The sequence below is a fragment of the Zosterops lateralis genome (genome assembly GCF_965231275.1).
Source record: "Zosterops lateralis genome assembly, chromosome: 2".
In the NCBI taxonomy this organism is placed as follows: domain Eukaryota; kingdom Metazoa; phylum Chordata; class Aves; order Passeriformes; family Zosteropidae; genus Zosterops; species Zosterops lateralis.
In genome coordinates this window covers 106100527-106117229 of record NC_139763.1, presented here as the reverse complement: position 1 = coordinate 106117229, position 16703 = coordinate 106100527, and the positions used below count along the sequence as shown (strand labels likewise).

The window sequence follows — 16703 nt, the reverse complement described above, 5'->3', positions numbered from 1 at the left end:
ATTGTTCACCATGACCACCTGAGCATAAAATGAGATATTTAGCAAGGGTGAAGAATAAAAAACTCCTTTTATCATGTCCTACACTCAGAGCTTAATCCCAGTTCTACAGTTCAATCTTAACCCATATTCACCAGCACAAAATATGTTTCTTTCAGAATTAATGCTACTTGCTGCTCATCCTAATTTTGGTTCTGAAGTACTCCCTGCCTACCTAATGGAAAAGTCCACCTACATTTGAACTTCTGTTCTCAGAAAATACATGCCATTATGTGTTAGTCACAGGATTTATAAGCTAAACACTCCAGTGGAACAGCACTGAGGCTGGAAAGAACCAACTGGAAGAGTCATTTGGCTCAGCTATCCCAGGAAATGCATATGCAATAGAAGAATCAATTTGTTAGTCACTGGGAAAGGATTAGCAATTTTCATTTAACAACAAATACAGAAGAGTAGGTGCTGGAATTGAAAGTAAAGAAAAATGCATTAACTGGGGGTGGGGGGGGGAAGTTACTTTTCTCATTATTGGAGTACTATAATCATAGCTGAATTCACTATGTACAATTGCTCCTTGATGGTTCTTGTTGAGTAATTTTGTTCAATAAGCGTCTGTCAATACAATTTGCTTTCAAATGTCAGTTTATACAATATCAAGAATAATGGGCTTACTCAGGTGCACTTGGAAATTGTAATAAAATATTAATTTTGGGCAAAAGAAAACTGATAATCACCTAGTTTAGTACTCTACAATTCTGCCTGAGTTTTTTGAGGAACTCTGTGGAATAAATGTGAACACTGTGTGTTAGACAAAGAGCCATAAATAAGTAGGCAGTAAAACACTGAATTCAGAGAGGATATCCTCTGCAAAATGTGCTTTTTGTTGAAGAGGAGTCCAGGACAGCAGTGAGCAAACCATCCCATATCACTTCCAATTTCTGGAAAGTAAGTGCATAAATTTCTGGCATGCAATATATTTTTTGAGGTTCATGAAGGTGGGTTGTTTCATCAAGCCAACTTTCTTTGCTTCTATTTTTCCTACAAAGCCAAGGAGCTGGGATAGTCAACTCTTGCAAATTAAATGGCAGGAAATAACTGATGGTCATACTTCATTTAAAAAGTCACAAAGGATACTTTCACAGAAGCTTCAGAGAGGAGCTCTGTGAGTGGAACAGGGTGCAATGGTCTAGCTGCTGACCATGTGGGAAGATGACATTCACAGAGAGGAGCTCATGGCAAGAATAATTCTGATGGTTCTCTCACCTCTCCTGCTGATGCAGTTTGAATGCTGAACAATCTGAAGGAGAGGTTTGGCTAACAGGACCTTTCCATGGTTGCTCATAGCCTGGCACCCATCTCTACTGCTTGTTGACAGAAAAACTCAGTGAAGGAGTTTAGCTTGAAAGGAGAGGTTATTATTTGCTCTTATTCATTATCTGCTTTCCCTCTTCTCCTTTCCAGCTCAGCAAGCTGAGCAATCTCTGGCTCTTCAAAGACAGCGGCGCACCATGAAATTCCTGCCTGCACCTTCTGCCAGGCAGCAGAGGCAGGCATTTACACAACAAACCCTCCACAGGTCACTTCAATCAGGAGCTGAGAGCTCCCCCAAAGTGGAGCAAAGAGCAGCCTGTTTAGTTTGGAACAGCTGGAATGTGAAGAGGGAGATGCAGCTCTGGCAGTTTGTGATTTGGGTTTTCACAGCATGGGGGTGTGTGTGTGTCACACACAAGCTTCCACAGCTGGTGCCAGCATCAATATGGTGAGGAGTGTAAATGCTAAGTGGTTTAAGAATTCTATTTAATATGTGCAAGGCTATCACCTGAGAAAAAGTATTTACTGCTCATGTGAGTCCACCTGTCATTGCAGACCTGCATCAGCTAAGTCATGTCAATTTGTATTGCTTACAGGTGGAATAACAAGGAATGAAGTGACTTGTAACATAAATGATAGCTAAATAAAAAGGAAGCTATTGTCTGAAAACGGGCTTGTTTTTGCAAGAATCTAGGATAAATTTTGAAGTCCTGCTCAAAGTTTTGCTTCCAGTGAAACTGCTGTACAGCAGTGACAGACTTTTGATACAGCTATCAAATATAAGTACCATTGCATTAGAAGTTATGTCTAGGCTTAAACATCAGCTACATTTGAAACAATCTATTTATGCAGAAAGATGTAATGCCTCACCCCAGCAGCATAAATTAATCTTTAACTTGGCTAAATGAGAATACCTTTTACATAAGAGAACCTCTGCACAGTGTAAAAGATGAATTACACAAAACTGAACATCAGCTGTCAATGCAATGGTAAAAGAAACACACTCCTCTCAACTACTGAGATTAAAGTAGAAAGGGAAAAAAGGAAAGCAACGGCTGCATGGTCCTGCCAAGCTGCTTTCCAGACACTTATTTATAGCAGGCTTTCTAGTTTAGTTCTGTGTTTCATTAAAACATCTGTGGCAAATTTTGTAACAAAAGGAGCTAAAAGCACTTCATCTTTAGTAAGGAATACATTTTATGAGTATTTGGAAGGGAATCTGCCACTTAGCTTGAGTTAAAGGTTTTGGTAAATAAAAAGCATCTCATTATCTTTGTTCCCAATGACCCTAATAGCAGAATAATGCTGGCATTTTAAGTCTCCCATGTAGTTAAATTAACTGAAATCTTACCCATAACCATTATGGGAAACAATTAGGTTATAATTCTGCAGTTATTAAATGTTAAGTACCTCTGCTAGGCTTATGAGAGCTACTGTCCAACACAAGCCCAAACATCTCCACTGAATCATGCACAGCAAGACAGTAAATTCTGAGTCTCTCACATCCCAGACCAGCACTACCTTGTCAAGATTTGGGGATTTTTTTTTTTTTTTTTGGTTGGTTTTTGTTTTGTTGTTGTTGTTGTTGCTTTGCTCACTGTTTTTTTGTTGCTTTTGACATGATCAAACAACAACATTTATCTCCATTAACTTGTGAGGATATGTTACACATCCTGCAGCTGCATTTCCATTTTTTCCCCCATTTTCAGCTTGTCAACAGATTGAATCAGAATTATTAGTAAAAGACATTGAATAGCAGGGCATTGTGAATGAGTTTCATTAAACTACATTTAAAAGTTTGAAGTCCATAAGATCAAAAGCTTTACAAACACCCAGAAAACAACAGTCCTGAGGCTCTTACAAAATCAACTTGTAGGGAGGGAGGTAGTTGAGAAGCCAGTTCATGAATTTGAGGCCATTTGTAATTTAGTAGAATCAGTGGGATTCTCTACATAACACTGTGTTCAAAACTGAGAATTTTATGGGCCCTCCAGTATTTCCTCTTCAAGAGTTGTTTAGTTACAGGTACCACCTCATTGTGATGCTGACTGCCACAATACCTAAGGGATATTAAATACTCTGAGATTTCCCATGGGGAAAAAAATATGGCAAGTATTTCACAAACTGTTGACAAAAGAAACCCAAACAGTCACAAGAAAAGACATCAAAGCTGCTGAGACGCTTCTATTCAAAGAAAGCAAAGAAAGAAATAATAGCACTTGAAATAAAAAGAAAAGCAAGAATCATCTTGTAATTAGAATTACTGCAGTAGATAAAATGGAGCAGAGAGAAGTATAATAGCTTCTTTTGTATAGCAAGTCAATAACATCATGTAATTTTCCAATTTTCTCCCTCTTTTTACCAGAAGAGATTTCTTTTATTTCAAGAAAAACTTTTAAGTAACATTGCAGATAATGCAGGATGTCCAGAAAAGATACCAGCCTGACATTAGCCCATGTACAGATCCATTTTTACACAGAAATATGTAGTTTGGAAAGAAACTTCGATTCAGTTTTAAGTAACTATAGTTACATCACTCTTCATTTATTACTTTTGATGGAAAATGGTGTTTAATGGCTCCAGAAGAGAATGGATAACACAAGTAGCCTGTCTTGAAAAGGATGCCTCTAACCTCTCCTCACTCATTTAAAGAGAATTAGAGGAGTTCAAATCATGGTTAAAAAAAAAAAAAAAAAAAAAAAAAAAAAAAAAAAAAAAATTAGGCAGTTTTCATGAGACACAGCCTGCAGCTACCAAAGCACACAAAGGTTTCAAACACCAAATTAATATGTAATTAAGTTTCCCCTTTCCAAATCTGTTTTGCTTCCATGTTTTAGCAAGGGAATAACAATTTTTAGGGAAGAGTCAGAGTCACACAAATTCTGAGATTTTACAGTGGCAGGTTTAGAGTTCTCCTTCTGCCCCAGAACAAACACACATGGAGATGCTTCATGAAATGGATGATTAGAGGATACCAGGTCTTCTCTTCCAAAATTTAGAACTGCAGACCACTTTCTCTCACAATTTCTCCTATACATTAATCAGGAAAGTGGCTTGTTCCCAAAAAGTTATTGTCTTTTCCATTTCCTTCTGCTTTGGCTTTTTATTGGAAAGGACATCTGATCTCCCTGTCTGACCAACACCAAATTTTATTTCCCTGAGATGTGTGAAGAGATGGGGCAGAAAACAAAGAAAAAAAAACCCAACAACTGATGTATGGGAAGAGGCTGGAATACCTACCAGAGGAAATGCTGGGGGGTAAAGATCCACCCCCTGCCACTGGATGTGAGGCCAGGATGCTATTTAAAAATCCTGCCCTCAGGAATCTCGAAAGAGACTTCACCCCAATGGTCGGGAAGGATCCTTTCAAAGAAATAAAAATGATCATTAATCAAATGACTTGTTCTCTGGCTGACAAAAGACGTTGACTGTTTAAAGAAAGAACAACCAAATCTCTGCAGAGTTAACAGTGGTGTCACGGGAACAGATCTCATGAAAAGCAGTTAAAAGCCTTTGTTTGCTTTTTAACCAAGTCATGCAATACACAGCTTTAACCAGAAAAAGGTTTTCTGCAGAATTTGCAAATGGAGAATTTCAGCACTTTGAGGAGCAGTAGAAAAATTTGGTGTTTCAACAGCGAATTTCACCTGTGGGATACTCATAATGCATTCCAAATGACTCCACCATAGAGGCAGGTTACAATTTTGTGTTCAAATCACAGACAGACCAGTGGAGGTGAGGCTGCACCAGCAAAGCTGTTTTACACCAGTATTTTAAAGCCACCTGAAAAAGGTCATGTCAGGCAAGGGGCAAAGGGGAACCAGAATTTGCAGCTAAAATACTGAATTCTGTGTCAAGGCAGCTCCACCAGTCAGAGCTTGTGTCACACCTCCCAACACATGTCAATACACTGATACAGGCAAAAACCAGGAGTATGGATGATGCCTAAAGAGTTTTAGCTTTTTAATATATTTTTCATATAATTATAACTTTTTGATTTTAGGCAATGTGGACATGGCCCCTTTCTGCTTTGCTATCACCAGAAGCTCAACACATTTAGTGCTTTCAATACAATATACTGTATATTCTTCTCATTGCCTACATCTACAGTTTTATTCCTGGAAACAATAATTATCTCATCCACCTCTTTTAAAGGAAATATTTGTGACATATCTACTGCAGTGGTGAGAAATGAAGATGCCTTAGGATTTGATTCACTGTTTCAGCTTTCAGCATTTGCACAGAGATCTGCAGACATCCTTTCAACTTCCTCATGTTAGTGCTCAGTGAGTGCCAGCCTCAAAGATGGATCTGAAATGACAGCTCTGCACATCTCACCTAAAAGCACAGGGTCAAGACCCTCCCACCTGGCAATAAATCTAAACTGACAATCAGAATAATCTGGGTATTTTTGCAAGTGCATTGAGTAGGCATACATTCAGAAAGTTAGACAATGGCAAGTTTATTTTCCTCACCTTGCAGGTACTTCATATTTGTTCTTTTAAGAGACAGAAAGCATCTTGATCTTTATACACAAGGAGATAAATAAGTGACCCTCAACAGTTGGGATGTTTTTTTCCTCTAATAAAAATATGGTGAGGAAAATTTACTCTCAAAACACATATGCACTTGCTGAATTTAAAGTAGCCTAAGAGAGCTTTGAGTTTTTTACTTTTATTTTTGAGGAGGAGTTCTAATGTTTCCCCTCAATCCATCTGGCCTTTAAATTTGTTAATTAGACATGCTGCAGTATGTGGAAAAGAATTAATTTAATTGGTGATCTAGATGTAGTACTTTCATATCTGATGGCTAAAGGTAAGTTTTCCCTCTGGACACTCAAGAGAAATCTTTGGCATTCCTATGAAAGTGTTTCCAAATTCCACGGCTTTTGCTTTAAAATATTTACAGAAGTCATTCTTGATAGACAAAATGCAGTACACAAAAATTCAACTTTAAATGGAAATTGTTTCATTAACTCCCAAGATGTTTGGTACTAAACAGCATCTTAAAACATAAAGGCTAAATAATGAACATGTGAAGACTTCCCAAATAGAACATTGTTCCTGTTTCAAAATATGAATTATACCAACCATAAAGTACAGCCACTGAGTCACACACCATATGTACAAACCTTTGGAAAAGCCAAACAGCTTCAGCTTCACAATTGACATTTTCCTCACTTTAAACGCTGTTAAATGGCAAATAACTCCAGTTTCTTAACAGCCCTACAGTAAGTTACTTTGTCATAGAAATTAATGAAGACAACTCCAAATTTATTTCATTTATTGTACATATTCAGAAATGAAAAAACCAAGGACCAGTGAATTTTAGAGCAAGTAAATCTATGAATACTAAGAAGAGAACTAAAAATTATTGGGGTTTTATAAGCAGCAAATAACTAAAAGAATAGATATAAATAACACTTTTCTCTCACACTCAAAAGCTAGGCTTCAGTTGCTTATGTCTTAATAGTTTGTTTCATTTGAGATGCTCTAAAAAAATCTGTGACATTCCCAACTGAGGGGCAGACATGACATGATCAGCAGGAGATTTACACTCTGAAAGTGGCAGTAAGAGGCAAAGCAGCAGATGGATATTTAAGAGCAGGCACTGAGTATCATGTTAGGCAACTGAATCCCATCCAGTCTCCTGTCACCTCAGAAATGCCTCTGACTAAGCAGAATTGAAGAGTTACAAGAACTAGACCTCCTTTAGTCTCTTCTAGAAGTCCACAAACACCTTCTGAAAAGGACAGGGTTGGTAACATTCCACCCTGACCAGTATCCATCAAGAAAAACATGAAGACAAATAAGAGATTAAAAGTTCACTCATCTTAAAACATACATGGCTCTAAATTAAAATACAGCCCCAGGATGAACTTTTTTTCAGCCCCAGGTGTGGTTTCTTCATCATGTGCACAATGTGGAAAAGGGTTTGAGACTTGATTATGTGATTTTATATTGGAAAGGTAATAACCACTGCAGATAAAGCAAATTAATTCTTGTTAAGCCACATCAATCACCACCAGATGGATGGAGCTTTGATAAGAGCTTTGGGCATTTACAGTGGTTTACAAGTTACTCAAATATTTACTTGTTTGCATAAACATTCATGAAATATTTGAACGAATTACAGAGAATCACAGAATGTGTAAGGTTGGAAGGGACCCCTGGAGTCAGCTAGTTAACCAGGTTTCTTGAGAAATTATGCCATTCTGTCAGTCCACATGATACAGAGACTTGTGCTTCCCACGGCTTCTGTTGTTTTCTGCAAAAATTAACACCTATTTTTGCAGTGGGTGCACTCACACTGATGCCTTAAGTTTCAGCTTTCATGTTTTTCAGATTCTGTGCTGCCCAGGGGTGCAGTTCTGAGCCTCATATTAAGTGCCAGTAAGTTCTCTTCACAGAGTAGGGAGACAAAACAAATCCTTTTCCTGCTGGAGACCAAGGACAATGGTTACAAGTTTTCAGGCCCAAAAGCATAAACAACAGTGGACTGAAGAGAGAAAACAAGAAAAACTAGACTTCATAATATGAAGCTGTAATTGGACAATTAAATAATTGCATTAATATGCAAATGGAAGAAAACTTATAAAAGTGTGAGATCTCGTGACCAGTTGTCCATTTTGTGACCATTTTGGGTCCACCTTGGGTGTAGCCTTAAAGGCCTTTTAATAAATATCTACTTTATTCTCTTAGCTCTGTCTAGTCTCTGTTCCAGGTCTGCCTTCTCAAGGCATCAACACTAATGGAAAGATCTTTCAGTATGAGATTCTAAACTGGGAAAAGCAGACAAGAATATTAAGCCAAGGTTCCTCAATGCCCTCAAATGCAGTTGTTATTTAGCAGCTAACAGTCACAGATTTATTGAGGAGAAAACCCCAACCTCTCCCTGCTCCACCATTACACACTATGAGCACTGTGTCACCTTAACATAGGAAACCACATCAGTTATAATATTAGTTGGAAAAGTGTGTTGAAACTGTAGAGGTCCATGGCAATACTTGGAATAGCTGACAGCTCATGAAGTATCCCCCACTTTCTGAGCCCTGTGATACCAGTTTATAACTCAGTGTAAATTCTTCTGTTTCACAATAATTAAAGCTAAGTGCCCGAGCTCAGAGGCAGTGGGGGAGTGCTGAATCAATTAGCCTGCCTTCCACCTTCAGCTGTTGTTCCTGGGGGAGTATCATCCCACAAATTGTGGAATTTGATAGGGAAGTAACTGGTACAGAATCCTAAACTGGCATGGGTTTAGCAGGATATTATCCCACTGAGCAGAAGGGTGGGAGAAGGTGGCTGGGCAAAGGAAATCCATATGCTTAGTTCAGCTCCAGAGCACAGACATTAATTCATACCCATTTATTGGCACTGCATGGTCACAGCATGGCCAGCCAGGAGGAGCAGCCACTGCTCCCAGCCCACATCCCACAGCCTTGCACCACCAACAAAACTGTGCCCTGTTCTTTGTCACTGCTGGTTTTCCTTATTTCAATACTTCAATATTTTCTACACTTCAATACTTTCTGCTGGTGGAATCGACCATTTAATGGTGCTGTGTACTTCTGAGCATCTAACAGCTACAAATTCAAAAGCAGCTCTTTGGCCATGTAATTTAACAAACTGGATTGAGAAGTTCTAGAGAAGTCACAATAGCCTTCTTCTATTTATTTAAACAAGTACCATCTCTTTATTGGCACTAGCCAAAGAATACATTAGTCTGTTGCTCCTTTCCCACAGACTTGGTTTGGAAAAAGAAAGGAAAAAGGCAAGGGTGATGTATTTAATGTAAAAAATCCCATTGCTATTTGATTCTGTATAGTCAGTTCTCTTGGTGCTTTCCATGCAGGGATTGGTAAAACCCAGCTAAGAGAAGAGAAAGTTCTCAGGAATTCAGCAGATGAAGGCTTTGGGGAAGTGAGGGCTTTAAGGAGCTTTTGCCTTCAGTTTGGCAGGAAGCAACTGGCTGTTTTCCTGCATTTCCATGCAGGGTGGGCTGAACATTTAGTAACAAAATACCAGGGCAGAATGCAGAAAGTTTTCGTGCTTCTGTATGGGGGAATTATCCAATTTTATCACTTAATGTCTGAGAGAAGACTGACTTCTGTTATGAGCCCTTCCCATTCTAAAATAAAACCTGTTTTTTTATTGTTACTGGTGTTTCCTTGGGGAAGTTAGAAGAGTTAGAGCATTTTTTCCCCCAAAATTATTTGAAATATATCCATTACAGAAACTACTGAAAACTGGTCGACTTTTCTCTCCCATGATTTTATTGATTTATCCTTCCTAGACCACCAGGAATGGCACATTACTTCATAATCTTTTATGAGGGAACATATGGAAGGTTTTTATAAGGAATGGCTTTATAAAACTTGGAAATTATGATGTCAGATTACAATTTTTAGAGCACTCAAAAGGCTTGACTTGCAATGGAAAAAAAATCCGAAGCAGGGAAAAAAATTATCCCTGATGAATTTGTTGGATCATGTTTTCAGTACATTTAGAAAGCATAAAAGTTTTTCAATGAATAATCTGGAGATTTAGAATATGCTCTAAATTTATTTTAGAGCTTTTTTGTTCATGGAAGCAAAGGCTGGTAAGAGTGGTATACCTAAATCATTACCTGAAAAATTCATACGTCTTAGAAAAATCTGATTTTCAAGATCACTAAATAATATTTTGCAATAGACATCACAAAATATTAGAGCATAACAAGAATTGACATAAATGACTGTGCTTAACCCCTGCTGAAATCACAGAATGGTTGAGGTTGGAAGGGACCTCTGGAAGCCACCAAGTCCAAGTGAACCATGTGAGGATTTCCATTACCTTGCAAATAACACAGTGAAACTCCTGAAGGCTGAATTCTGCTCTTAAACCAGTAAAACCAAACCTGCATTGTGCTGTGCAGAGGGAAATTTATACTCTCATGTTCAGCAGCAGATTTTCAAAGAGGTGGTCCCATTTTGTCTCCCCAGATTCCACCAGAGTAGTCGACATCATACTCACAAATAATTGTGTCACCCCTCAATGAACTTTCAAGATCTCACAGAGTCCTTTGACTGCCTTTTCCCGGTGTCTGGATTATTTATTTCCATGATTTTTGGGTTTACTTTTCAGTTAGATTTTAACTCTGAATTTCTTTCAGTTTACTGGTTTGGAAGTAGTGAAGCATTCCTGTGCTTTGTCTTCATTTCTGAGGAACAGACCCTTCTGGCCCAGATCTTGGGAAACATATATTCACATTCCTGCTTTTCTCTATCAAGTTCCCTAATTTCTGCTCCAGATTTAAATTTACAGGGTCCGTCTGGAAACATGAAGAAGGCAAACATTGGGCAGGGCAAACCTACTGTTCAGATCCTCACCCCTGATGAGTTTAACCTTGAGATCCTGGTGAAAGACAGTGCTTCCCTACAAAGCTGCACTCTCATTTCTTGTCTGGCAGATGGGAATAAATCCAGAGGTAGGAATATTTACACAGAATGAGACTATTTTAGAAAACCCCAATTATAACAACTTCTGGCTTTACATATGACTTCTCTGGGACAAAAAAGCAAATGCTGAAAGAAGCTTACAGTTCCTAAGGAGGAACTGATGTAAGTTACAGAATATTTGGGGAGAATATTAACATCTAATTTAATTTCCCTTGCTGCTTCCAGACAAACAGGTGATTTAGGGGGGAAAAATGAGGGAATTGCTTGAAAAGAGTTCTACAAACACTACAGGCATTTATTTTGTGATGTGTTAAATGTCAATGCACGCTGAAGTTCTTGTTGCTGGGAAGATTGGTGTGACAACATTAATATGATTAAGGCTTTTAACAGCAATAACAACTGCTGTGTTGAATCATCTTTGTAGACTTAAATGGAATAGAAATGGAAATACTGAGCTTCTATGGGATAAAACTATCTGTGCATGCTTAAGCTGTCTACTAAATAAGTATTTTTCAGTCCCTGCTAATCTGAAAATAGCTTTAGCACAATGCTAAATAAGAACCTGAAATCTTTATGTGTTCATAGGGATGTATGATACCCAGAACACTGCTACAAGCACTGTATGCTGTACATTTGGATTTCATTATCATGCATTCATTATCAGATGAAAACAAAATACTTTAAAATTACAGTTTTCATGGTAGAAGAAAACAAAGCCTGCAATATCAGCTGAAACCTTTGGGATATATTTTGTATACATCATTATTTCATGGAATTATGAATCCATTAATAATTAGCTGAATTATCATTTCATCACCCACTTTTTTTTTTTTTTTTTTTATATTGGAAGGAAAAATCCAAGCAAGCATTCTTGTAATTTGGAATTCTTCATCCTTTAAGACAGGAGATTCCCTTGTGAAATGTTGATGGGGCAAATGGGATGGTTAAGGAGTTCCAGAGGCTTGTCATTTTCAGCTGCCTATTTTCATAAAAACAGAGATTTGGCTTTAGTTTTGTGTTTCATGTTTAGAAATTGCAGTAAGTTTTAATTTATTGAGTGAAGTACCTTTTCATGGGTGACATCTGAAGATGAATGTGTTGATGAAGCCTGCTGTGCATCCTGCAGTTCTGCAGCTAAAGCTCTGATTTTCTCCTCTTTCAGCCTTGTTACCCTGCTACAGTATGAACCAGGGGTGGGAGACAAACCCTCCCCACTTTAGACAATAATCAGTATCACTGAAAAAGCCTCACTGTGTTCAGTTGTAAATACCCCCTTGGGGCTGAGTGATTTTCTGTTGAACAAATGCAGAGTGTAAACTGAGGATTCCTTTTGCTATTTCACATTCATACCATTCACAATTCACTGTGCAGTAATAGCATGGAAATAAAGCCCACAGGTTTGATTTCCTTCCTTTTAACAAACACCAAGTGATTTCCTCAAATAAAAAATGCCAGGATTAGAAGTGGAAAGATGTCTGTCATTACCAGAACTGTGACTTGGAATGAACTCTTTAATTAGAAGTGGATGAAAAGCTGGTTTAGATTTACAAATCTCTAGGTTAGACAGAAAATCCTCTTTCCTCAGTGAAGGTGTCCCAGCCCACACCTGGGAAACCAAGGTTGTGGCAGGTCTCTGATGAGCTGAGGCACATGAACAGGAATTCTGCTCTCTTTTTTGAAAAATGCTACTGACCAAAGAAAATTAGCTGTGCTTGTTAATTGTCTTCTTGTTGACACCAGTGTATTCAGAGCTCAAAGACCACTTGGTGTTCAGTGAGTGCCCTGTGGTAAACCCTCTCTCATCTCATTTTCCGTGTGCTGGTTTTGGCTACAGTGACTCTGCCAGGATGAATGCTGAGCAGTATTTGTTTACTTAGGCTATGAAGTCACATTTTTCAATGCTTATAAAGGCATTCATTGAAAATTGGAAGCAAATTGCCAGTCTTACCTGAAATGCTCATATGCTGAAGAATGTGCTCAACTAAAGCAGAGAGGAAAAAAAAAGCAGAGAAAGGAAAGAGGAGACACTCTTTTCCAAAGTGGGTAAATTAATTATTGTCAGTCTAGGGAAATATTAATAAATTTCTGTCGTTTCAGGAAGAAAGATAATCAATTATGTGAATTCTAGCAACAGTACAGTGGTTTGTTTCAGATTTTTACTATTATAAAAATTCTGTACTATGCTTCTCTAGATAAAATATTGAAATGAAGTCATTATCAGCTAAATTTATTTGCTTTCAAATTTTATTCAGCAGAAATTACCTTGTTAGAGTTTAGTTGAAAAATGACAATATTTACAGATGGATGTTGTTATGAATCTATTTGAGAATGCCTGACTGAATGCATTTGCTTCTGAAAATGTGTTCACAGGATTGTCATTAATGTTTTGTGCTTATATTTAGAACATACTTAAATTGAATATTCTGTAACTCCACACCATCTATTATGATGTTTTAAAATCATATTCTTTTCCTTCCCATGTTGCTTCTCTCTTTCAATTGTGTCTCCCTTAACAGCTTTATCATCCTCTCCTGATTTAAAAGCACTATGTTTATCTGTGAAGGAATGTAACATTTATGAAGGAGTATTTTTTTGCAAACTGATTTTCCAACCAGGAGTTTGGAAAGAATCCCAAACACTTTGCATCTAAGTTATTTATTCTTCTGGAACCAGAACTATGTATGTATTAAAAATCAGAAAGATAATTATAGTCAGTGAAATAGTTTCTTTTCCTCACATCTAACTCTCATGTTGCCATAAAATACAATATCAGATACTTATATGAGAAATTTACCAGCCCATTTTTCAATTCTTCTTCGTGATATGAATCTGCTGTTAAAGATATCTTAAGCTTGTTGCTTTGCATTAGAAATTCAGGAGTGAGCCTTAAAGCTGTAGGAAATATCACAAGGCAAGCTTTTGCAGCAGAGGTTTGTTTGGAGAGACTAGACCTGGAGGGTCTATGGGTAATAATAAACAAAAATATTAATAAATAATACCAAAACCCAATAGTGGTTGCAATTGAAAAACCACACACATTTGAAAATGAGTAACACAGTTTACATTTAAAACAGGTTTTTCCTGCTTACCAGAGGAAGGTTTATAGCAGGATGCTCTGCCTGGAATGGGGTAAACCAACTCCAACTATGCCCTGAGTATGCAGAGTTATCCCCAGCCTTTTCCCATGCTCAATCACTTGTACATTTACCAGTGTGCTTTTGACTCTATACAGAAGAACAAATGAATGTACACTTATCAAAATAAATCAACCAAATACAACTTGTGAATTGAGATTATTGATTGCTTTCTACACACTCTTTAACCCCCTCACTCCTTTGGCTGTCAGCTGCAATTGCCATTGTCATTTATAATTGCTCTCATTGTTGCTTTTACGGTTTTCCTGCACAGGCAACAGATCAGCCATGTTGTGCAGCAAATCTGTCAGCACAATGCAATCTTGTCTCCCCTTGATATTCATTGATCTTCTGGTTGCAGTTGTTAAAAAAGCCCCAACCCTTCATACATCTCCTGCAAACTCTAAATATCCTGCCCTTTAACTTACTCTACCATATCCTTCTTTACTTTCATAGTGAAGGAAGAAATTGCATATTGTATTCAGGTATTTCAGATGAAAAAGCTATCATCTGTGGTTAATAATGATGCTAATTAAGAAAAATGATGACCATGCATTCCCTTCAAAAGAAAAAGAAAAATAAATGGTCTGGTCTAAATAAATATCTTATCTACAGGACTTTGTCTTTTTAAGGCTGTTAGCAGGAATAATTTTTGTCACCTATTTTTTTACTAGAACCACATCTCATGTCAAAGTATCTGAATATCTCTGAAAGTCAGGTCCTGTGTGTCTGAACACAGACATCTGAAGGCAAAGGATCATGAAGAAAGTGAAATCCTGTTTCACAGCTGTAACCTATGAAAGCAGAATTATGGAATTTAGTTATGTTAGATAGTGTACCCTGGTCAGATTAAGCTGCTGTTAACAGGGTGTTACTGCTTGACTGTTTGACAATGTGCTTTTTCTTCACTGCTTATCGTCCTGTGAAAGATGCAGCAGCAGAATTGACAGTCATGATGTATGGTTTGCTAACTGCAAAAAAGGGAAAAGCAGAACTCAAAAATGTGCCTGATATGAACTGCAGGAAACCAAAATGGCCTCTTGATTTTTTGGAACAAAATTCTTAAAATGTAATGCATGAAAGATAAATTTAAATTTTTCCAGAGGGCTAAAAGCTGATTTCTTCTAAGTATATGTCATTCAGAAGGGAGTATTGTGGATTCTTAACTTGTGCCAGCAACCTTCAACACATGGGTGCAGGGTGGTTTGCATGTGTAATTTGAAATGTCCACATGCATGCATGTGTAAAAATAGCTCAGGACTATCAACATTAATTACATTTTTCCCAGCACCACTCAGGAAGGGTAACCAATTTTGCAAGAAGGCTACAAATCACAGAATCACAGAATGTGTAGGTTGGAAGAGACCTTCAAGATCATCGAGTCCAACCCAGCCCTGACACCTCAACTAGGTCATGGTATCAAGTGCCACATCCAGTTTCCTTTTAAACACATCCAGGGATGGTGACTCCACCACCTCCCCAGGCAGACTATTCCAATATTTAATCACTCTTTCTGTGGAAAAACTTCTTCCTAATATCCAACCTGTATTTCTCTTGATGCAGCTTAAGACTGTGTCCTCTCGTTCTGTGATACTTAGTGTTGTATGTGGTATGTGCACAGCTCTAACTTTCAGCTCTGAATTTTGGATGATACTTGAATAAACTGAGCTCATAAATTTGGTTAACAAAGCAGGTGGTGGCTGTGGGTTTTGTGTTAATTTGATGGCCACGCCAGCCCTGGATTCAGTATGTGCTGCAATATTTATCTATGAATAAGGATACAAAGGAAAATAAAGGGAGTGAGCCAAATTTAAATTTACAGCTCCACTTACTGAACAATTTATAACACAGCTGAGATCCTGCTCTTTTGTCTGTCAGTATGTGCACAACTACAATATTATTTTATCAGAAAAATTCAGCTTTATACTCAATGCCATGTAAAGTCCACTGGCTCATATGGCACACATACAGTCTCACCACCACAGTGCACTGTCCACAAACAACATTTAAACTTTGCAGAATCATGCTCCCTGGGAGTACAACTTCACCATCCATGACCAAAGTAAGAATATTGTCAATATTGCCACAAAAGTGGCTCAATCTTTTTGTGTAGCAACAAAACACACAACATTACATGTACAATAAACACATGTGCTACAAAATATGTCACCTTCTGAAATGGATTCTGAACGTCAGTGAACAGGTGGGAGAAAAGGGCAACATTAAATTCATTACAATAAAGGCTCAAAGGCCTAGAGCACAATGTCTTGGCTGAAAAAAGAAGAATTCATTAATTCCTGAATTTCTGGAGGGAAAAAAAAGGTAAGCTATTAAGAGCTTCATATGGTAAATTCCAATGAAAAGGATCATGCTGCTGCTTTGCCTCCCTCATGGACAAGGAAAGGTGCACTGATTTTAGGGCTTTTGTTGCACTGAATGGGTTATATACAATAATTTGAAAAGAAACTCAATGATTAAAGCTTTAAATTTGATCTGCAAATGAGTGTCTGAAGATTTCAGAATTGCAATACCCTTCACAATCTGAAAGCCATTAAATCAAAACAGTGAGGAGACAATAAGGGAGTCATAAGTGTCATTCCAAACCCAGGCTTGATATCTGAGGATGTGAGTTTACACAGAACCAGAGGTCCAGGTGCTGTCTCCATTTATCCTCCTTTTGTGAAGGGACTATTTTGAAAACCCTTCTGGAGAATAAAAATGTACATAATGCTGTCAAAGAAAATGAATGCCTTAAAAGGATTCCTCTTGTACATATGACAGGTATGAACCCTTCAGTAGTCAAAATTTGGAAACTGAAGCAATTTCTT

At 37.7% G+C, this 16703-nt stretch overlaps 1 protein-coding gene across 1 annotated transcript in view; it reads right to left on the bottom strand.

Moving 5' to 3' along the window:
• EPHA6 (EPH receptor A6) overlaps positions 1 to 16703 on the bottom strand; it is a gene marked incomplete at both ends in the record, with an annotated part of 364185 nt that overhangs the window by 57618 nt on the left and 289864 nt on the right. The window contains one exon of the mRNA XM_083855628.1: positions 4542 to 4668. Coding sequence (XP_083711754.1) covers positions 4542 to 4668 — 127 coding nt within the window. The remainder of the gene's footprint in view (positions 1 to 4541; positions 4669 to 16703) is intronic.